The 23,088-nt window shown below is 42.7% G+C and overlaps 1 protein-coding gene across 8 annotated transcripts in view; it reads left to right on the forward strand.

Annotated features, from left to right (window-relative positions):
* Window positions 1–20,065, forward strand: part of BRPF3 (bromodomain and PHD finger containing 3) — a 55,860-nt gene extending 35,795 nt beyond the window's left edge. For 4 of the 8 annotated variants that reach the window (XM_084852929.1, XM_084852932.1, XM_084852931.1 and 1 more), the window contains 5 exons: window positions 6,040–6,133; window positions 7,702–7,799; window positions 13,127–13,224; window positions 16,939–17,093; window positions 17,554–20,065. In XM_084852929.1, the coding sequence (XP_084709055.1) occupies window positions 6,040–6,133; window positions 7,702–7,799; window positions 13,127–13,224; window positions 16,939–17,093; window positions 17,554–17,737 (629 nt within the window). In that variant the 3' untranslated portion in view covers window positions 17,738–20,065. Of the gene's footprint in view, window positions 1–6,036; window positions 6,134–7,701; window positions 7,800–13,126; window positions 13,225–14,372; window positions 14,460–16,938; window positions 17,094–17,553 lie in introns of those variants that run through there. The other 4 variants (XM_084852927.1, XM_084852930.1, XM_084852928.1 and 1 more) reach the window with 2 other exon arrangements.
* Window positions 20,066–23,088: the final 3,023 nt, after the last annotated feature.

Consider the following 23,088-nt stretch of genomic DNA (forward strand, 5'->3'; position numbering starts at 1 on the left):
TCACCATTTGATGCTGCAGCCATCAAGTGATGAATGTAAACCTTTGAGCCAGCCCTAAGACGCTACTTAAGGAGGCATACCAAAAGAAACAAACATTGAAAGCAGTAAAGGAAACATATTGCTTTCTACCTTTGTCCTCACTCCTGCTTTCTTCTAAATTAAGCTGTTAGCACATATGTCTTCTCAGTCATTAAAAGAGATTCTGATTGGCGCTTGGTAATCTTTGGATCAGTTTTTAATACTATCGGACAGGTTCGTGCTTAATGATCTTTTCCATTCTGGAAAACCAGAAATAGGTAACCATTTCTTAAGTGTGTCCTTGGAGAAGCACTTCTCAGAGTGATCCTGTGAATATCAAAATTTATCTTGGAAGAGGCACAGAGGATAAAGTGAACGTTTGGGTGAAATAAACTCCCAATGGCATATAGTCTCATCTTAAGTAAATATAGTAGTGCCTGTGCAGTACCTCGTTAAGGAGCAGGAATTGGGCTTAAACTGGTAGGTGAAATCTCCCACTTAGATATTGTCCAGTCTTAGGCATGCATTCTGGCTGGCATTGTTCTATTTTATGTGGGGGATGGTGTGTGTTTCATATGATTACATGCATTCGTTTATTTAGTCTCATCCCAGAGGCTGATACTGGGTTCCAACATTTTAAAAGCATGAATTCTTAAAGAGAACCTCTGAAACATCAAGACACAAATCCCAGTAAAAACCACTCCACAGGCCTTAGCACTCCCAGAAGAACCTCATGCTCACCCTTCACACATACCCAGGGGGAGAGAATTCCATAAATGTGGAGTCACCACTTTTCTTGTGCTTCTTGTATGGACTTTGCACACAGTGGAAAGGAGGGTGCTTCTTAGTTCATTATGGAGATTGTGATGGGATATAAGAGAGAATACTGACTCTTACATATATAAAGCCACAACTAGAGTATTATAGGCCAAACCTATCACCTTGAAGTGCACCTGAATTCTATGCCAATGTAAACTGTAGAATACTGGTGTAATGTGCTCCTGGTGACCAAACTGTACAGCAGTATTGAGGCCTAGGTTTGACCTGATAATAGCTGGTTCTGTGTTGGCTGGAATGCTTTTAAGGCTGGCTATGTAGTAAGTGTTGTCCCCACTAGTTCCCCTCTCCACCTTGTTCTATGCTGTGCAGCAGCTTGGCGTTACGTCACATCACTTGTATGGTGCCTGTTATGAAAGTGGTAACCACTCTGTGAGGCTAGTGCTGTATCCTAGGCTGGTTTGTGATGCTAGTACAGCATTATAAGATGCAGACGTTGTTATTTGACAGCTCAGTGGCTCACTGAACTGGGCTACAGGTTGGGTAAAATGAAGAAGGTGGAACTGAGACAGAGGAAATTGATTACCGAAAGATTCCAATGTTCTGCTAAACTGATTAGATTTTTTTCCTAGCTCCCATCTCCCTTGTTAAATCTTTGTTCCTGCTTTTATTACACTTTCTTTAAAAAAATTTATAATGAACTTCAGAGAGTTTTCTGCTCTTATTATAATTGCACAGCAAACGCTTCCTAAGAAAAAGAATGAAATTTTAATTGGCAGAATTAATTGAAATTAGACCAGAGAGAGATTAAATAATTACTACATGTTAAGAAGAGCCCTGCTGGATCAGACCACAGGCTTAGCCAGTCCAGCATCCTGTTCCCACAGTGACCAACCAGATGCCTGTGGGAAGCCTACATGCAGGAAAGAGTGCAATAACACCCTCCCATTCGTGTTCCCCAGCAACTGATAATGAGTGGCATACTGCCCCTGAGACTGGTAGCATATAGCCATTGCGACTAGTAGCCCTTGATAGCCTAAGCTGTCCACACTGGTGACCATCACTAAATCTTACGGTAGTGAATTCCCTAGTTCAATATGTGCCTTGTGAATAAGTACTCCTTTTTGTCTGTCCTGAATTTCTCACGATTCAGTTTCATTGGATGATCCCCGGTATTGGGATCTCATTGGAGGATCCCAGTATTATGAGAGAGTGAGGAAACTGTATCTACTTTCTCATAAGAACATAAGAAGAGCCATGCTGGGTCAGACCAAGGTTCATCTAGTCCAGCATTCTGTTCACACAGTGGTCAACCAGCTGCCCAGGGGAAACCCACAAGCAGGACATGAGTGCAAAACACCCTCCCACGCATGTTCCCCTAGCAACTGATATACACAGGTATACTGCCTCTGATACTGGACATAATATATAAGCATCAGGACTAGTAGCCATTGATAGCCTTCTCCTCCAGGAATTTGTCCCCTCCCCTTTTAAAGCCATCCAAATTGGTGGCCATCACTACATCTTCTGGAAGTGAATTCCATAGTTTAACTGTGCATTGTGTGAAGAATTTATTTATTACATTTCTATACCGCCCAACAGCCAAAGTTCTCTGGGCAGTTTACAAAGAAGTACTTCCTTTTATCTGTCCTTTATCTTATCAATTGTATACTACCCTGAACAGATTCTGACATGAATCAGATACTACCTTGGGTGTGTGTGTGGGGGTGTAATTACATATAACCGAGTTTGTCCAATAAAAGCTAGTATCTGACTCATTTCAGAATTTGTCTTCAGCTGCAATACTGTGCACATTTACTTGGGTGTAAGCCCATTGAATCAGTGGGGCTTGATTCTGAATAAACATGCTAACTCGAGGTCACTTATGAGCAAGTTAAAAAGCACCAGTCCCAATACAAATCCTTGGGGGGACCCTACTTCTTACACCCCTCCATTGTGAGAACTGTCTATTCATTCCTACTCTTTCCTTCCTTGGTTTAGGGAGAGGCTGTTCTCATAACCGGTTAATGGAAACTCAGCAACCCCCACCCCCAGTTGTGTCTGCACCAGTGCATATTGTTTTGCGTCTTAACATTTGTTTGGCCCTTATTGTTCTGTGATGTTCTGATGCTATATATATGTACTCTATATGCAATTTCCCCTCTTGGAATTGAGGGCTGCTCCTTGCTTTATTTATTTTTAAGCCAAGTATTATGGAATATGTAGAAGATAGTTATACAGTTTATTTGTTGAAAACCAATAGTCAACAGAAAGAAAAAGGAAACAGGAAAAGATTGCACCCCTGCCATGATGGGTGCGGAAAGAGACAAAGAAGTAGAACAGACCTCTGTGGATGAGCAAACCTACTGGGATTAGTCGAGGGCAGAAACAAACACATGCACACATCCCCAAAAGGAAATTAGTGAGGTATCTAGAGGATTGCTGCACATGTGGATATGACTGCAATCAGCATTTAAAATAAACATTAAAAAGGTGGTGGTGGGAAGACAGTTATTAGTTGAGGAGTAATAAGACAATGGCTGCGATGAGGGACATTTGAAATGTTAGTTCAGTTGACCACAAGGGACAATGCATGAAATTAGTACTTAATATTCAGGGGAAAACAAAATAGATACACAAGTAGAGCACTCATCAGGAACATGACTCAAGATACGGGCTATGCTACTTATTCACAGTGACCTGGTTCGCATTATCACAGGGTGATTAATAAACCATGGTGGCTTGTTAACCACCCTGTACATGCTGGTTACATGTGGGGGTGGAGTGGAGGATTAGAATAATTACCCTCGGCAGCATGGCTTGTCGTGTCATGCAAACCTGGCGAGGGTGGGTTTCTGCTGTGGTTAGCAAGCCACCCAGAAGCCATTGGCCATTGCGGGCTGGGTTCGCATGACACAACAAGCTGCGTTGCCAAGGGTAATAATGCTAATCCCCCAGCATGTGACTGGCATGTGCAGCAGGGGAATCCCTAAGCCACCATAATAATCATACAAAAAACCACGGGTGCAGGCATAGCCACAAGCTCAAAGCTTCCTTTTTATCCATAATCCTGACCAGATAGCGGATGATATGCAGAGTCAGATCCAGGCCAGATCTGAGTTGTCATTGCTGTGAATAGGTTGCTTATGGTAGCCTATTGTGTTAGAGAGAACTGTAAGCCATATTATGTTACTTTGATTTGCTTCCTTCTCTTTTTGTTTATCTGTCTCCAACATAAAATCTGATTTCTGGAAAGTTTGGTTAGGTTCACTTTAAAAGCTGCTTACCCTTGAATAAAGGGTGTGACCACAGCCTGGTTTTGAAGGGTGACAAATACACATACAGTTCACATCTAATCCCTGTAGAATACGGACAACAGCACTTTATACCATACCCATCCATACTTGTCCTCAGTGTAGTTGAATGTACTTGCAGGATCGGCCATGTAAGCCCCCTTGCAGGATTAATTTTTTAAGCCCACTGTCCCACTTCCCATACTTCTGGTATAATGCACAAAAGGAAAATAAGAGCACAGAGAGCTGGAGGTTTCCTTGAATTAGTTTTTATGTTGAGAAAATAATGTTGCTTTTTTAGTTAGAATCTCAGTGACCCAGTTTGTGTGATCAAAACAGCTCACTGTGGGTTGTTTAAGCCACAGTGGTTTGCGGAGTCTGCCAGGCAGGATTTGCATATTCAGCTCTTGTTGTATCATGTGAATCCAGGAACTGCGGGTTATGAGAGGGTTAAACAAGCCTCACATAAAACAACAACAGACCATTTAACCTGTTTAACCCTCTCATAACCCATGGCCCCCAGTTTCGCACAATATGACAAGCTGCAGCCAGGCATTTAATATTCAAAATGGCCACCTGCACACGCCACCACCCACCTTGGGAATTGGCCCAATGAGTTTATGTTTTGATTGAGTTCCATTATAGTCTGCCATTTGAGGTTTCAATTCAGAAGTAACTGGGGTGCTTCTGTGATTATTTTTTTTAACTCATCTTCAAAACACATAATGGGTTATCAGTTTAATGCAAATGCTGTAAGTTGTTTAGAAAGAAGGGGGAAAGTAGAATATGAATATTAAAAATAAATAAATATGTTATCCTTGTAACTTTTCTAGGGAAATACTATGAGCAAAATCAAAGAGGAATCTAGGGTTCTGCTCATGTCCCTAGAAAAGTTACTTTGATCATGTTTCTCCATAAATTTTCAGTACGTGTACACTCAGAGGAACACTGTCATAAATGCTAAATGTTACATCAGTCCTAGGAGTCAAAACTGCACACATTTATTCCCAGGCTGCTGTGCATAATTTAACAAGGAGGGTTTTTTGCATGTATTTGACTTCCCTCTCTCAATATTACTCCATTCAGCAAATGCGTTAACTGCTTAGAGCTGTAAAATGCTTTACAAGTTCAATGCAATCTCATCTTAGGTTTGCTGGGGAACTCACTGGAATCTGAATGGTCCTGGAACAGAACTGAACAGCTTAAGAACCATAATAAGCTGTGCTATGCATGCACATGGGCTTCCTGTGCCAACATCACATAATGTTATTGTGGCATTGGAAGTCCCGCAATACCCCTAAACTCTTCTGTAGCTGCCAAAACAGCTGGATTCAGTACATTCTTGTGCAGAACCTGGTCTCCAGTATGAAAAATGGTTTTCAGAATGTGGGATGGAAGTTTGGCAGTTATCCAGAAGGAAAATGCACCTTGCTAAATGTTTTCTGAAGCTGAACTCAGTGCAGGAATACATCACTAAGCAAAACTTTATTTTGAGGGGGCGGGGGTGAGTTTTTGGCTTTTTAAAGAAGGCAGTCTTTGCCAAAATAAATATTTCACCAGTATCAATGGGCTTGAAGAGATACCAGGGGCTGGGGAAAAGGGAAGTGAATAAGGAACATCTTGTTAATGGGCAGCAACTGTTAAGAACTGCTGTATGAACACAATAGCACAGAAGGAAGACAGCTACTGTTGAACTAGTTCTTTGAACATAGCAGTTGCAAGATGACACTTGGCTGCAGTTGTGCACAGACATTGGGGAAAATAATTTAATGCATTCTCTTAAATCTTAAATCCATTCTTTCAACAAAACTGAACATGAACAAAGTAGCATGGTTAGCTGCATCGTAGAAATGTGGTCTTGTTTCTGTTTTCCTTGTAAGGTGTCTAAAGATTTTTTTAAAAGAACAGTGTGTACAGCTAGACTCATTCTTACATACATTCTTCTCAGCAGCAGTGACCAATGGCTACAGGAAGCATACGGAGAGCGGGTCTGACTCGGAGTGCAGTTCTGGCCTTGGTAGTGGTCGCCCATTTGACATCTGCAGGTGAGCCCCCTTTTGGAAGGTCTCGCCCAGAATAGCCATTATTTCTTTCCTAATTTCTAGTTTTTTCTCTTCATACTTTAACATTTTGCTTGCATCAGTCTCAGTGGCTATGAATGAAGTTGGGCTTCTTCTTCTTTTGACATCATCAGCATTCCAGTAGATGTACCCATGGCTATATATATGGTTTCAGGGTTTACAAGTTTTGGGATTATTTATTCCAGCCATGTATTCTGGGCAGTATGCAGTAAATTGATTTTAATGACGATGGTGGCGCCTGATCATATTCTCATCCTGTGGCACCTTTGTTTTCTATGTCTTCCATCATTTTGTATTTTGTTTTTAAATACTTCAGATAAACCCACCTGCTGTCCCCAAAACAGACCCGTCGATGGCTATAGCGGCCTTCCCCAACCTGATGCCCTCCAGATGTTGTGATCTTCAACTACCATCAGTCCCAGCCAGTAGGGCCAATGGTCAGGAATGTTGGGAGTTGTAGTCCAAAACATCTGGAGGGGTGCCAGGTTGGGAAAGGCTGTGCTATAGGATCAAGTGCAGGTGCCATTCCACTTTTTTTTTTTAAAAGAAAACTAGTCCTAAATTAAAACACAGCCCTACCATTAGCTTGCCTAGCCCAAATGAGCATCACTGCCAATTTCTTTTCCCCTCTAGCTTTACAGTTGAACATTTGGCCATGGAGAGCCAACCTTGTTTCTACATTGGCTCACTGCTGCCCCATCACACAATGAACCAGTTCGTATGTCATGGCAGCAAATTGTGGGTTATTTAACCCACAATTTGCAGGGACACTCACTGCCTGTGAGCCCCTTTTGGTTTCAGCCCAATCAAAGGTTGTGAGCATGACATGTGAGTCCAGACTGTTGGGATGTTCAGGGGCTACACAACCCAGTGGTTAACCCATCATTTGTTCCTTGGTTAACTTCTGGGTTGTTTAGCTCCTAAACAACCTTCAGTCTGAGTTTGCATGTCTTGCAGACAACCTCTGATTGCACCAATTGGAGGTTGTGTACAGAAAATGGAAGTGGCTCATGCATGGCACACGTCCCTGCAAATCTTGGGCTAATTAAGTAAATGTCACCATGACGTGTGAATAGCCCCCCTGCCTCCAACCTCACCAACAGTGCACAGCCTGCCTGAGTTAACTGGATTCTCCACTCCTCCTTTGCATCTGATTCAAGTCCTAAAAGCATCTGATCAGCCTCATAATTTTTAAGACTACCCATGACATACAGCAATTATTTTGTAAGACTTGCCCATTTTCATTTGTATGGTTTTAATCGCCAGTCTGGCCACCCACATCTTGCAAAGGTCTGGTTGTTTGCCAAAAGGAGGCTGCTGAAGTCACTAATCAGGCCCAAAGGAATTACTCACCCAAAGGAATTACTCACCCAAAGGAATTAACCACCCAAAAAGCACTCCCCTATGTTTTGGCTCCACATCTTCCTTCACTTCCTTCACTCCATGGCACAACTTGAAGTGAACTCAAGCTAAGCATTGAAGTGAAGCATTGTCTTATCATGTAACTTAATCTTCATATTTCTTTTTCACAGTGGTCTGACTCCACACAAACGTAGCCGAGGAAAGCCTGCTCTTGCTCGGGTCCCTTTCTTGGATGGTGTAAATGGAGACTTGGAATACAGGGGCTCAGGTGAGAAGACAGTGCGTGTGTTCTTAAGCACAGTGCGCAGCTACGATATGTACTACTAGGTTATGGGTGCTGTTTTTCCTCTTGGTTGTGCCGAAGAAGGCTAAAACTACAATCCCATACACATGTCTTGGGAGCAAGTCCTCTTTGAACTCAAGGGGGCTTACTTCTGAGTAGATGTGTATAGGGTTGTGCTGTAGGACTGCAATCCTTTGCATATTTCCATGCAAGTAAGCACAACTGAGCAGTGACGCGTACTTCTGAGTAAACATGCATAAGATCATCCTGTAAGCCTATACTGTAAGTGTGTTGATGTCAAGCTATGGCCTGTAGCCTAGCAAATTTATAGCCTAGCAAATGGCAGGATCTGTTCCATCATGCAGCTGTCAGTAACATAGTTTTGGCAAATTGTATAGTGAGGATTTCATCTTTTTAAAGAATGCAAATGTTATTGTTGTTGTTGTTCAGTCGTGTCCGACTCTTCGTGACCCCATGGACCATAGCATGCCAGGCCTTCCTGTCCTGCGTTCTCTCCCGGAGCGTGCTCAAGTTCATATTCATTGCATCCGTGATGCTATCTAGCCATCTCATCCTCTGCCGTCCCCTTCTCCTTTTGCCTTCAGTCTTTCCCAGCATCAGGGTCTTTTCCAGGGAGTTTTCTCTTCGCATTAGGTGGCCAAAATATTGGAGCTTCAGCTTCATTATCTGTCCTTCCAATGAGCAGTCAGGGTTGATTTCCTTTAGGATGGACTGATTTGACCTCCTTGCAGTCCAGGGGACTCGTAAGAGTCTTCTCCAGCACCACAGTTCGAAAGCATCAATTCTTCGGCGCTCAGCCTTCCTTATAGTCCAGCTCTCACAGCCATACATTACTACTGGGAAAACCATAGCTTTGATTAGACGGACCTTTGTCGGCAAGGTGATGTCTCTGCTTCTTACTATGCTGTCTAGGTTGGCCATAGCTTTCCTCCCAAGGAGCAAGCGTCTTTTAATTTCATGGCTACAGTCACCGTCTGCGGTGATCTTGGAGCCCAAGAAAGTAAAATCTGTCACTGCTTCCATTTCTTCCCCTTCTATATGCCAGGAAGTGATGGGACCAGATGACATGATCTTAGTTTTTTTAATGTTGAGTTTCAAACCAGCTTTTCCACTCTCCTCTTTCACCCTCAACAAGAGGCTCTTGAGATCCTCTTCGCTTTCTGCCATTAGGGTGGTATCGTCTGCATATCGGAGGTTGTTGATAATTCTCCCGGCAATCTTAATTCCGACCTCTGATTCATCCAACCCGGCATTTCTCATGATGTACTCTGCATATAAGTTAAATAAGCAGGGTGACAATATGCAGCCTTGTCGTACTCCTTTCCCAATTTTGAACCACTCGGTTGTTCCATGTCTGGTTCTTACTGTTGCTTCTTGACCCTCGTACAGGTTTCTCAGGAGACAGGTAAGGTGGTCTGGTACTCCCATCACTTTAAGAATTTGCCACAGTTTGTTGTGATCCACACAATCAAAGGCTTTAGCGTAGTCAATGAAGCAGAAATAGACGTTTTTCTGGAATTCTCTTGCTTTCTCCATGATGCAGCGAATGTTGGCGATTTGATCTCTAGTTCCTCTGCCTCTTCGAAACCCAGCTTGTACTTCCGGTAGTTCTCGGTTCGCATACTGCTGAAGCCTAGCTTGTAGGATTTTGAGCATCACCTTGCTGGCATGTGAAATGAGCGCAATTGTGCGGTAGTTTGAACACTCTTTGGCGTTGCCCTTCTTTGGAATTGGAATGTAAACTGACCTTTTCCAGTCTTGTGGCCACTGTTGAGTGTTCCAGATTTGTTGGCACATTGAATGCAGCACTTTAACAGCATCATCTTTTAGGATTTTAAATAGCTCGGCTGGAATACTGTCATCTCCGCTAGCTTTGTTGTTACTAATGCTTCCTAAGGCCCACTTGACTTCACTCTCTAGGATGTCCGGCTCAAGTTCAGTGAGCACACTATCATGGCTATCAGGGACATTCAGATCTTTCCTGTATAGTTCTTCTGTGTATTCTTGCCACCTCTTCTTAATCTCATCTGCTTCTGTTAGGTCCCTGCCTTCTTTGTCCTTTATCATGCCCGTCTTTGCACAAAACGTTCCCTTGAGATCTCCAATTTTCTTGAAGAGATCTCTAGTCTTTCCCATTCTGTTGTTTTCCTCGATTTCTTTGCATTGTTCATTTAAGAAGGCCTTCTTGTCTCTCCTTGCTATTCTCTGGAACTCTGCATTCAGTTGGCTATATCTTCCCCTTTCTCCCTTGCTTTTCGCTTCCCTTCTTTCGTGAGCTACTTGTAAAGCCTCATCAGACAGCCACTTGGCTTTCTTGCATTTCTTTTTCTTTGGGACGGATTGAGTTGCTGCCTCCTGAACAATGTTACGGACCTCCGTCCATAGTTCCTCAGGCACTCTGTCTATCAGGTCTAATCCCTGAAATCTATTCCTCACCTCCACTGTATATTCATCAGGGATATGATTGAGGTCATACCTGAACGGTTTAGTGGTTTTCCCTACGTTCTTCAATTGAAGCCGAAATTTTGCAAGAAGCAGCTCATGATCTGAGCCACAGTCAGCTCCAGGTCTTGTTTTTACTGACTGTATGGAGCTTCTCCATCTTTGGCTGCAAAGGACATAATCAATCTGATTTCGATATTGACCATCTGGTGACGTCCATGTGTAGAGTCGCCTCTTGTGCTATTGGAAAAGAGTGTTTGCTATGATCAGCATGTTCTCTTGGCAAAACTCTATTAGCTTTTGTCCTGCTTCATTTTGTACACCAAGGCCATGCCTGCCTGTTATCCCGGTGATTTCTTGACTTCCTACTTTAGCATTCCAATCACCTATGATAAAGAGGACATCTTTTTTTGGTGTTAGTTCTAGAAGGTGTTGTAGGTCTTCATAGAACCGATCAACCTCAGCTTCTTCGGCCTCAGTGGTTGGGGCATAGACTTGAATTACTGTGATGTTGAATGGTTTGCCTTGGATTCGTACTGAGATCGTTCTATCATTTTTACGATTGTACCCCAGTACTGCTTTTCCTACCCTTTTGTTGACTATGAGTGCTACTCCATTTCTTCTAAGGGATTCTTGGCCACAATAGTGGATATGATGGTCACCTGAATTAAATTCGCCCATGCCTGTCCATTTTAGTTCTCTGATTCCCAAGATGTCGATGTTCAATCTTGCCATCTCATGTTTGACCACCTCCAGCTTACCTTGATTCATTGATCTGACATTCCAGGTTCCTAAACAATATTGTTCTTTACAGCATCGGATTTTCTTTTCACCGCCAGACACATCCACAGCTGAGTGTCCTTTCGGGTTTGGCCCAGCCGCTTCACTCTTTCTGGCGCTACTTGGAAATACCCTCTGCTCTTCCCCAGTAGCATATTGGACACCTTCCGACCTGAGGGGCTCATCTTCCGGCGTCATCTCTTTTAGCCTTCTGATACGTTCCATGGGGTTTTCTTGGCAAGAATAGTGGAGTGGGTTGCCATTTCCTTCTCCAGTGGACCACATTTTGTCAGAACTCTCTGCCATGACCTGTCTGTCTTGGGTGGCCCTGCACAGCATAGCTTATGGCTTCACTGAGTTACGCAAGCCCCTTCGCCACAACAAGGCAGTGATCCATGAAGGGGGCAAATGTTATAGCTGTAAAGAAAAGCTTGAAAATCTGTCGTCAATATCCAGAGAAGCTTCAGACGCCGAAGTGGGGCTGAGCAGGGCTCATGGCACAGAGCTTCAGTGCCTTGCATATTTGCATATGCTTATGTGCCACGGACAGGGGCCGCAGTGGCTTAGTGGTTAAGGCGCTGAACTGCAGACCGGAAGGTCAGCAGGACAGCAGTTTGAGACCCGAGTGCCACATGACGGAGTGAGCTCCCGTCTTCAGTACCAGCTTCTGCCAACCTAGCAGTTCGAAAGCAAGAAATTGCAAGTAGATAAATAGGTACTGCTTTGGCGGGAAAGGTAACAGCGTTCCGTGCACCTCAGTGTTCAGTCATGCCGGCCACATGACCACGGAAGCGTCTTCGGACAGCGCTGGCTCTTCAGCTTAGAAATGGAGATGTGCACCACCCCCTAGAGTCGGACACAACTGGCTGGGGACACATTTACCTTTACCTTTTATGTGCCATGGACAGTTCTGGTGCAAACTGTTCTGCTGCCTGAGGCGGGACAGCACATGATCCACCACTGCTGGCTGCCATTGCCGCCACCCCACTCCTCCGTCCCCTCCCCCACGCCTGCCCCACTTCCCCCAGCTCGCTGTGTCAATCTCCCTCCTCTCTACTGCCCTCCCTCCCTCCTGCATCGCCATTGCCACTGCCCGCTCTGCAGGGCAGGCTGATGAGCTCTCTGAAAAGCCACATTGTCCGGAAAAGTGGCTGGTGCAGCTTTTCAGAGAGGGAGACATGCCCAGATACCTGGTTCTGAGGGGTCTTTCCTTAGAGCTGAGCATTGTGGGAGGGGCTGTCCCTGGCAATCCCCTGTACCACAGGCCTTTCTGCTTGCCCTGAGAGGATCTGCAGAACAGGCAGCTGCAATGGGGTGGGGAGGCAGGGAGGAGGGTAGAGACATGGCGGTGGCAAAGGGAGGGAGTGCAGCAGCAGCAGGACCTCCTGATGTGGGGGCATCAGCCTGCCTCATGAGAGAGCCAGCCCTGGCCACGGTGACTGTAATGGTGGCTTCTTTGTCCTTTCTAGCCACCAGAGTCCAATCACCAGTGCCCAGAACACCATGGCAGAACTTAAAATATGGTGAATTCAACACCCAGTCACAGCACATCACCACAAACTATATAAACCCCACACGAGGAGACCATATCTCGTTGATAGGCTGCGTGGCATGGGGCTATATCTCCCTGGCCCCACGTTGTGCACACTTAGAGCTCAAAAGGGGGAACTTTGGGAAAAGGGCACTTTGCACAAAACAGCGTGACTTCAGGGGAACTTGAGCACATTGCTCACACGTCTCTGCCCAGAACCCTAACAGGTGCTTCTGCTTGAGACTCCACACAGAAACACCCAGCAGCAACCCCCGTTCCGACAAGTGGGAGTGGCAGAACAGAGCACTAGGTTTTCGTTTACTACAGCCATTTTTACTTAGCGTCTTTGGCCTACCTTATTATTTAAGCTACAAGTCAAATCAGAAGTGATATCTCAGATACAGGATACGTTTTCTCAGTTTCATAGTCATAACGCTAACCTTCACCCAGAGATCTACAGTTACTTTCATGGAGAAAAGTACTTGCTCTTGACATGGGAGAATATAATTCCAAGCCAGTTCTTATTGTGACTTCTTAGGTAGAAACCTACTGATGCCCTTTGAGGAGCACGCTGAACTAGAACCTCTGGAACTTGTATGGGCAAAGTGTCGCGGCTACCCTTCTTACCCAGCATTGGTATGTATACCTGGTTCACAAGTGGCTTCCTTTTCATGGAGGGCATCTTGATGCCCTGTATCCAGTGCTAAGCACACAATACAGTTTATTAGAGAAAGAAGATATCCTCTGGAAAAATTGTGCTCCACACTGACATTTCCATTGAGAGTCTTACTTAGGGTGCTTCCAGACAGGGCTTTTATTGTGTCGTTGCCCTGCCTCATTCATGAAATGTCATTGGGGTTCCAGATGTCGTTGTCTTCCAATTACACCCTCCCATGTTTTCTCACAGCTTCTTCCATCTGTTTTCTTACCACAGAAAATCCGTCCACGAGAAAAAGACGGAATAGCTGTATAATGCCTTCTGACTGGGCTAGGAGCCCTCCATCTGGAAGCGCCCTTCATATCTGTAATGACAATGTGTTTATCTGGTTACTGCAAAATGAAAGACAGGACAGAAAACATAAACAATTAATGAACTTGTTACTTAAAAGATTGCAAGTTTTGAGGAAGTTTTGAGCAGGAGGGAGGTGTTGAGCAGAAAGATAATTCTGAATTATCAGGGCTGGATTTGCTCCACTGAGAACAAAGGATGTGAATGCAAAGATTAAGTGTGCATGCTTCCAGACAGACAGCTGCTAGCACTAACAATGAAAAGACCTTGTACAGCTATTCCATCATTTCCCCCTTAGTGGATTTTTGTGTGGAACGATAAAAGACAGAAGCAGCAGTGGGAAAACACAGTAAGTTACAAGATGAAGACGACATCTGAACCTTCTGTAAAATTCCGTTAATGAGGTTGAGTGATTACTTGATAAAAGCATTCCTTGGAAGCACCCCTTGTGTGAGCTAAATAGTGTGGTCTACGTTTTCCTCTTTTATTATAAAAGCAGCAGACCTGGCCATTAGGAAGCCTATGCAGGTAGCCATCAGACATATTTTAAAGTATTCTCTGACCAAAGTGTGGATAAATCATTAAATAGGCCCATTAGATGTATCGTTCAACCTGTGACTCTTATTATCTCAGTGTATGTAGCATTTTGTTGTACTGTGATAGTTAACTTATATCAGCTATTATCATTCAGCACTTTTCAGAGTGAGACTCTTCACATGTGCAGAATAGCAATAACTGCCTTTGCTAACTGGGCACTCCTGTGCATTTTATACAGCAGATGCTACCAAGATAAGCTAGAACGGGGTGCATGAAGCAGGAACATTTTCTCCACAAGAGACTTCCCTATTGCTGCCATCACTACAGTTGCACTGTAAGGAGAGCTGTGGGAGCGGAAAAAAAAATCTGTTCCATTTTAAACATGATGACTTCTCAAGTTCTGCAAGCTTTTTCTCCCCTAGTTCTCCCTTAGTGCAAAGTGGCAGGAATCAAGTATACTGTGCAATGCAGAGCCATGTACTGCAGAAAAGATCTGAACACAGTGTTGTTGACAACACAAGGTTAAACCACATTTATGCTTAAACATGATTGAAGCCAGACAGAAGAAAAGGGAAGCAACAAGGAGAGAGAGACTGAACTTCAGACTGGTGTTTTAAAAGTAGTGCCTTGTTTTTATAAATAAATTCCCCAACAAATTTCAACCTTCCTTGGAGCACTGTAAAAGAGTAACATATATAAACCTGTACCAAAGTGCTCATTAAGGGCTCTGCATCAAACTGGAGGGAGGTTTTGAGCAGAAAGCCAGAGAGCTCTGTCGTAGTCTCTTTGCTGTTCAACATCTTTATAAATGACTTGGATGAAGGAGCATAGGGGACAGTTATCAAATTTGCAGATGGTACAATAGTGAACAGAATCAAGTTCCAAAATGAGAGCCTGGAATGCAAGGCCAAAGCCAGCAAGATTAAATTCAACAGAGATCGTGAAGTCCTGTATTTAAGTAAAACGAATCAAAGGCACAAGTAGAGGATGGGGGAGATTAAAAATAAAAATAAAAAGATAAAATCCTACCAAGACAGCTTACAAGTAAAACAAAAATACATTAAACCCCCCAGTAAATACAATATAAAAATAACTCATAAGGATCCTTCCGACAGGTCAGTTGATGGTAGAAAGCCCCGTGGGAGAAGGGAGGAACAGATAAACTGGAGATAGGCAAATCTTCACCTGCCTACCTCAATCACTCTTCTGGGATCCTCCTTCCCACTTACCCACTTTATGCTTTTAGTGGATGTTTCGGGTTATTCATGTTAGCCATCTTCAGTGCTTTGGTGGGAAATAAATAAACAAATAAACAGCCCAGAGTATATAGTAATCAACAGTTATCCATCACCATCTGTCTAGACCATCTGTCTAATGGTATACACATTTCAAAAACATGGAAGGATAAACAATGATAAAAATGTAATACCACTAGAGATATAGCATCTCACTACTAAGAGCACTAACTGCTTTTCTCTTAGGCAAAAGTAGTTGACACTTCAAATAAATATTTTTGTTAAATACTTAAAAATATCTGTACAGTTCAATCCTATGTACGTCTACTCAGAAGTAAGCCCAATTATGTTCAGTGGTACTTACTCCCAGGTAAATGTGTATAGGGTTGCAGCCTAATACCATTATTGTTAAAAGCTAATAACAAAATCTAATTAGAATCAAACATTAGGTTTCAAAGTAGCTGAATATAAGATTTGAATGAAACATGAGACACAAAACCCACAAGGTATGATAAGCATAAAGAATATTAATATATTGCAAGCAGCCTGCTTGTGCTTTGCAACTGACATACTGAATAAATGCTATAGCAATAGTTAAGGAGCCTGTATAGCCACTAACACAAGTGGAGGCCATTTTGTGTCCACATATTTATGCAGCAGAAAACACAAGTAAAAACTCCAACTAAGAAAAAAGGGGGTAGGGAAATTCCCGCCCCCCCCTTTCCATGTCAAAATTTTTAAATGTTTGGGTCTAATTATGATCCAACAAGAGGAAATTGGCTGTGATAGGGTCCTTAAATCGAAAGGCTTGCAGATGAATACAACTGGTGCAAGAGACAGCAAATGGAGTGAACTGAATGGTGGGTCAGCAGGGATGGGAGAAGTGTCCTTTGAATAACAAGTATTTTGAAAAATTCTAAGTTGACAAAAATAACACACAGGTCTTCCTCATTTGTACCTATTAGCGGGAATCTTTCAGTATTGAACAACAGAGAAAGCTATACCAGATTGTCTCTGGACAGGTGCATGCAGATAACTTTAGCAGAAGGGTGGGGTGTGGTGTGGGGAGCAGAAGCCATCTAGTGAATATCTCTGTCTTGCTGTGAAAGGTTTTTCATCTACCTAATATGTTACTTTAAATTACTACTTTGGACAAATGGAAATGCAGAGTACATACAAGCTGCAGTCTCTTTGTAGTTGTTCAAAGCTTTCTGAAGCATTTAGCTACAAAGGCTTCCAGTCTTCTTATCACTGCTGGGCTCTGCCCTACTGCACATATTAAATAATTAGTCATATTGCATTACTTCTACTAATGCATTCCTTTTCACAATTCTCTTGGCTCCATACTCCATCCAGACTAAATGCTCAGGCAGTTGTGAAACATGTTTGCTTAATTGCATTTTAAATCAAGAATTCCCATCCCACTATCATGCATTAGACGCCTGCTCACCTTCTCACCCTGTCTCCAGTGTCCTTAGGCAGTACAGAACAGGACTGTATCTTTGGACTGCACTTCTGAGGTTTGTGATGTGTCTCCAGAGTATTTACCTATCTGTTTTGTGTTTTCAGATAATTGATCCCGAAATGCCACGAGAGGGCCTCCTTCATAACGGAGTCCCAATCCCCGTCCCCCCTTTGGAGGTTTTGAAGTTAGGGGAGCAGAAACAAGCAGAGGCTGGAGAAAAGCTTTTCCTTGTCCTTTTTTTTGACAACAAGAGGACGTGGTAAGCAAATATAAACAGACAAAGGGAAATAGCTTTTTTTTGGACTATGGAGTCCCAGGATGTTACTCTGATGCATTTCCAGCTAAATATTTAAGCACCCAGAAGTTTTGGGGAAAATATCAGATGATGTAACTACATGACAGACCTATAGTTCTTCCTTCCTCCAGTGAATGATGAAAAGGCCTTCTGTTTGTTTCAGCACCAAGCAGAGCCATTACACAACTTCCCTCTGCTGGAGAGTGTGCATGTTGCAATACTATTCATCAGACATACTGATGTTTTTTGGAGAGTTTTCTTGCCAGTTAAAATGAATAGCATTGAAAATTTCTATAAATTTCTGGGCTGATTTGTGCAGTTTGGGAGAAAACTAACACCCAAGGTTACTGGAAATACATTTCCTTGCGTTTCTTTACACTCTCCATAAATAACCTTTGTCTGTCTCTGTGCTCTTGAATTGCAGGCAGTGGCTTCCACGGGAAAAAGTTCTTCCCCTTGGAGTAGATGACACAGTGGATAAATTGAAGATGATGGAGGGACGGAAAACCAGTATCCGCAAGTCTGTCCAGATTGCGTATGACCGAGCCATGATCCATATGAGTCGGGTTCGGGGAGACCATCCTTTTGTCACACCAAATTATCTGTAGGGACTGAAAAAGCCTGCTCTGCCCTTCCTGCTTTTCCTGGAGCTAATGTCTGCATCTATAGGCACAGTGGGCCTTGGTGTACACTAAACAGTGGGGGGACTTCCCTGGAGGAAGGTGTGACTGCTGCGTTTGTGTTCATAGCAGAGAAGCACTATTCCTAGCAGTCGGAAAAGCTTCTGTAAAGTATCTGATATGTGCCAAAACGTCTGTCTGGGTTCTTTCTGAATATGTCTCACTGAAGAGCCAGCAGGAGAGGAAGTAATGAAATGCTCCAACTGGTAAGAGGATGTCAGGAGCAGCTCACTGCAGTGCCGTGGCCTTGGCAGAATCTTAGACGTGAGAAGCAGAGCTAATTTGCTGATTGGACTGGAAGCCTCACAAGTCTCTTGTGTTTTCAATCTTCAGCTAGTCCTGAAGAATTCTCTGGAGCCTGCCACTACTATAAATAACCCAGTATCCTCTTGATGACTCTTGTGTGCCAAATTTACAATGATATTCATCATCCCTTTTCATGTTATTTTTAAAAGCACTCGTTTGCCCCCACTGCATTTATAACATTTATAGCCTAGTCTAGAAATTTCATACCTAGGTTTATATGTGTTTTTATGTTAGATCTTACTGACAAAAAAAGATAGAGGTGATATTTTGTGAATGTTCCCCTTTTCCCTCATGCACACTTACATGCACAGAGCTTTAAATATGAAGAAGAAATTACTTGTAAAATGATTTGTGTGATTACATTTATGAAGTAGTTTTTACATTTCAGCGTCAGGTTAATATATTGTTGAAACAGGAACAAAACAGTATTTTAAAAGTTCTTTTAGAAAGCAGCCAACCTGCTGGTACAATATTAGATACTGAGGTTTATTAGGGCATTAAGAAAATACAACCTTTTGTGGTTTTGAAAACATTTGGCCCTGTCACCCCAGTTCAGGGGCAGTGCATACCAAGTCCTATCTGAGTAGGTGGTGTCTCATTCACTTCACTACTTGGGATAACGCCCATGAATCTGCGTGAGTGCTGGATACGGAAGCAGCCTTTTGCCTATGAAGAGCAGGCATGCTATGTGTAGAAACCCATTTCCATATGCACTCTGCCTCTAGTTGGAGTTGGGCCATTGTGCTGCGCACTGCATGTGGAGTGCTTTCACCAGTTTCATATCTGCTTGCATAGAGTGCCATATGTACACTGAAGTGTGCAGCTTTTGATCAGGGCATCCATGTCAAACCACAGTCCCTCCTTATCCTGGAAAATGGCCCCGTTTTGTTTTGGGTTGAATCAAAATGGTATCTTATCTTCTTGCTCACCAGAACACATTGCACTTTCATCCTTTGCTTTCCCATAAATATTTCACCATTTGCTTTTGTGCTTGGTGAGCTTCCGTTATTGGGATTTGTTAAAAAATAGAGCACAACTCCTCAGAGAATCCTATTTTTTAACTTGCATGTGCTGGGAAAACAGGGAGAGCTGAAGTTTGCAAGTTAACAAAGCATTTCAGATTTGATGTTTGATTTATCTAGATTTTGTTGTTTCTTTTTAAGTGTTACAAACCAAAGGTGCAGAGCAAGATTGTAATTTGAAGAGATCATCGTTTTTTTCTTTAAAACTCAATATTTTTTATTATTTTATTTTTTCATACTAAAGAGATTGTGGAACAAAATGTTAATGGGGGAAAATCACTGCCATTTCTATGTGGTCTACTTTTTTTAAAAGAAGTACCACCTCTTATATATTGGGACATAAAACCACACTTTATGGAAAATATCTGTAACATATTAAGAAGATGAAGAGGAAACTTTTTTTAAATAGTCAATAATGCCTGAAGAGTGTGGCTATGGAAGGAACTTGTGTACATAGTTGTAAAATAGTATTCTAAATTATTCAGGCCAATTGTTACCATTCTTAAGTCCTCAGTTGCATTGCTGGGTCTTTTGTATGCACACAGTGTAATTAATTTAAAGCAACATACACTTTTCCCAGGTTGTAGCTCAGCTGTGGACTTGTGACCTATGTATAACCATTTTAAGATCTTGCATTTTACTTTTTCTTTCATTTTTTAAAAATTACATTTTAAGGATTTGAATTGGCTAATATCCTGCTGTTGCGATGGGACCTAAACGTGACATGTCAGTCTGCTGTAAAGCACAGATGGCTCTATTTATTGTAGAAAGTGAGTTTATTTGCTTTCTAGAACTGTTTATATCAGATGGTATAAGAGGTAATAAAATTCTATGCTTGTAAAGAAAAAAAATTGCTAATTTTACCTACTATAATCTGACTGTCTGAAACTATATTTTCTCTCTGAGAAATAAATGTTCTAATGTAAAATGTCTGATTGAATTGTCTTAATCTGGGGGGATCCTTTGGTTGACATCTGGACTCTGAAATGTAATAATTTGCCTATTTTCATAAGTCCCAAAGTATGTAGCCTTGGAATGTCTTTTTCCTCATTATGTTTGAGTTTCATATGTGGCAGAGTGTTGAAAGATGGAAAGGTATAGGTAGATGGGACATCTCAGGACTAGTATGGGGAGATGGGAAGTTTAAAAATGTGAAGGCACTGGACACATGCCAGGAAAATACCTATAATGTGAAACTTCAGCCTGTGAAGTTGTGCGTATGGGATTTCCCCCTGTAAATTGTCAGAGGTTAATGTTTGAAAGGATGGAGTTTGAACTTATGGGAAAGTAGCCTATGTTTCTAATGTAATGTTACCCACAACACACCTTTCTCCAGCCATGGGAGTACATCCACAATTCTTTTGAATTGGATTATTTATTATTTTTATTAAATATTTTTAGAAATATTTATATATTGCTTCCCATTTTAAAAATCCCAAAGTGGTTTGCAAAAATGATAAAACAGTACTACATTAGAAAAGCACAACAACATTTAGACAAGTTAATGGTTGGGAAAAACCAGGATAAACAAGTAGATTTTTAATAATTGTTGAAAGCACATGACTGTTGGTGCCTGATGTATTGCAGAGGGGAGGTCATTCCAGTGGGAGGGTGCCACCACAGAGAAGGCCCATTGCCAGATGGAACTCTGCAGGATGAGTCACAGACAACAAGCCTTCCCCTGAATATCGTACTGGTCTAAAGGATCTTTATAGGGGGAGACAATCTTTCAGGTAACCTGGTCCTAAGGTGTATAGGGCTTTATATGTCAATAATAATACCTTGAACCTGGCTGAGTAGCAAACTGGATTACAAACTGGGCATATGCTGTAGTAATCACATTACTACTTCTGCCTGTGTGAGATGCAGTGTGAACCTACACAACATACATTTTAAATATGTCATTTGGGTTGTATGAATTGGTCCTGTGAGTTGGGAACAGGGCATATGTGCTGCTTCAATCTAACAGGATGGAATGTTCTTAGTATCGAAGTGGCTTTATCATTAGCTCTGCTCATATGAGAAAGCCTTTGATTGAATGGGTTTGTTTCTCTTCAGGTGCTCTGAGGGGATTCTAGATTATTTGCAATAAAAAAAACTCCCCTTGGAACAGGAAAGTGAGTCAGGGTTCTTGACATTACACCCCCTAGGGAAGGGGCATCCCTGCCTTCCCAACCTGCTTTGCCCAGTGGCAGAGAAACAAGAACTTAATTCAGCTCTGTGACAGCTGCCCTTGTCCTCCTTTTTTCCCTTTTTGGATTATCTCCCCCAGCCTTCTCCCCCGCTCCCACATTCTAGGTAGGGATGGAGCCCTGCCCAATTTCAAGGATAGAATTCAAGCAGACTGTCACCCCTTGAGAACCTCTCTCCCTTCAGCTACTCTCCCCCATCGCTGTGGGGAGCATTGGAGGGCAGCTAGGTGCTGAGGAGCCCATTGAAAGGATAGCGGAAGCTGCCTGCACCACTGGCATTTGCTGCTGACTCAGCTGTTTGCCGAACAGGCAGAAGGCTGGCGCTGCAGTCCCACCTAGATCCTGGCAGTCATCTTTAACGCAGGATGAAGAGTTTGACATCATGGCCAGCTCGGATTCTGACACATGCTGGCAGCCAGCACGAGGGAGCAACCTCACCTCTTCACTGTTCTCGTGGGAGCATCCTCTATTGCCATGAGTGGATTCGGTCCTCCTGTAGCTGCCTGACATGGGGGTGTTGCTGCTGTGCCAGCCTGTGAGAGGTGGGCACAGGTGGAGTTGCCATGGATGCTGGGAGTGTGGCTGCTGTTCTGTGCCTTTTATTAGAGGCTTTTCCCCCTTCAACTTTTGTATTGGCTGAATATAGAATACTGGCTAAGTTACACCAGTGCTACAGAAGTGCAAGTTAGGAGTGGGCAGAAGGTAGATCAGAATCTACTGGTAGATCTCTGGGTGATTTGCAGAAGATCAGCAAGGGGTCCTGATTCTCAGTGATTTAACAATAGCAGCAACAAAATGACTCCTGTCCTAACTTAGCTGAAATGAGGAAAACTTGGGTTAAACAGAAGTGGACTCTTGCATGAAAGGACTATGCACTCAGTTCAGTTCTGTTACTGAAAACAAATGTTTATGCTCTGACTGTGCTCAAAGGCGCCCTGTTCTTTCATCCTCTGACCCAAAGCTCACATTACTTTAAAGCTGTAGCTAGCGGTAATGTCTTTCCTTCCCTTTTTTCCCACTACAGCAAGTGCAGAGCCCTGATCTGGATCAGGATCCTAACTTGGGGATAGGGGGCTTTAACCATGGGGAGCGGAGGGTTAAAGCCCTCTACCCGCCATACTATGGTCCCAGTCTGGATGGGTGTCCTGCACTTATTCTAGAATAGAAAAAGAAACATTTAAGGTAACTTGTGTTTTGGCAAGTATATGTGTTTTGCACCTGGCTTTAGTTAGTAGGGATCTGTGCAAATTTAGTAGGGATCTGTGCGCTGTTTTTGAGAAAAGTTTGCAAGTTCCCTAATTTGCAATCATGTTTGAAAAATGTTATTTTTAAAAAAATGCATACTTTGAGATGTGCATTTAAAAAAATAATAATACACATTTTCATGCTTCAGTCAACGGTGGGAAAGTGTGCCCTTTTGAAAAAGCTGTACAGAGATTCACACTTCTCCTATTCAAAATGTGCACTCTTCCCATTTGAATGAGCTAAAAAAACAGATAGAAAATTAGAGCAAGCTGAAACAAAGCTGCAAAGTGATTTTGGGAGAATTTAGGCAAGCTTGGAAATTGTTGATTCTCACATCCATACTGGTTAGTGGATCCTGAGGTTTGAGTAAAACCCAAAGTAGATCTGACCAGCCTGAAGTCTTTCCACTCCTGGTGTAAGTAGTCTATTGGTGTAAAGGGACTGAAGGACCATTCAGCTTGTCTCCTAGGGGCAGAACACTAGTCTACCTTGTTTTTAATCATCTTCTACAGAC

This window comes from Heloderma suspectum, chromosome 4 (genome assembly GCF_057233095.1).
Source record: "Heloderma suspectum isolate Gila_16-S chromosome 4, 16-S_ref, whole genome shotgun sequence".
In the NCBI taxonomy this organism is placed as follows: domain Eukaryota; kingdom Metazoa; phylum Chordata; class Lepidosauria; order Squamata; family Helodermatidae; genus Heloderma; species Heloderma suspectum.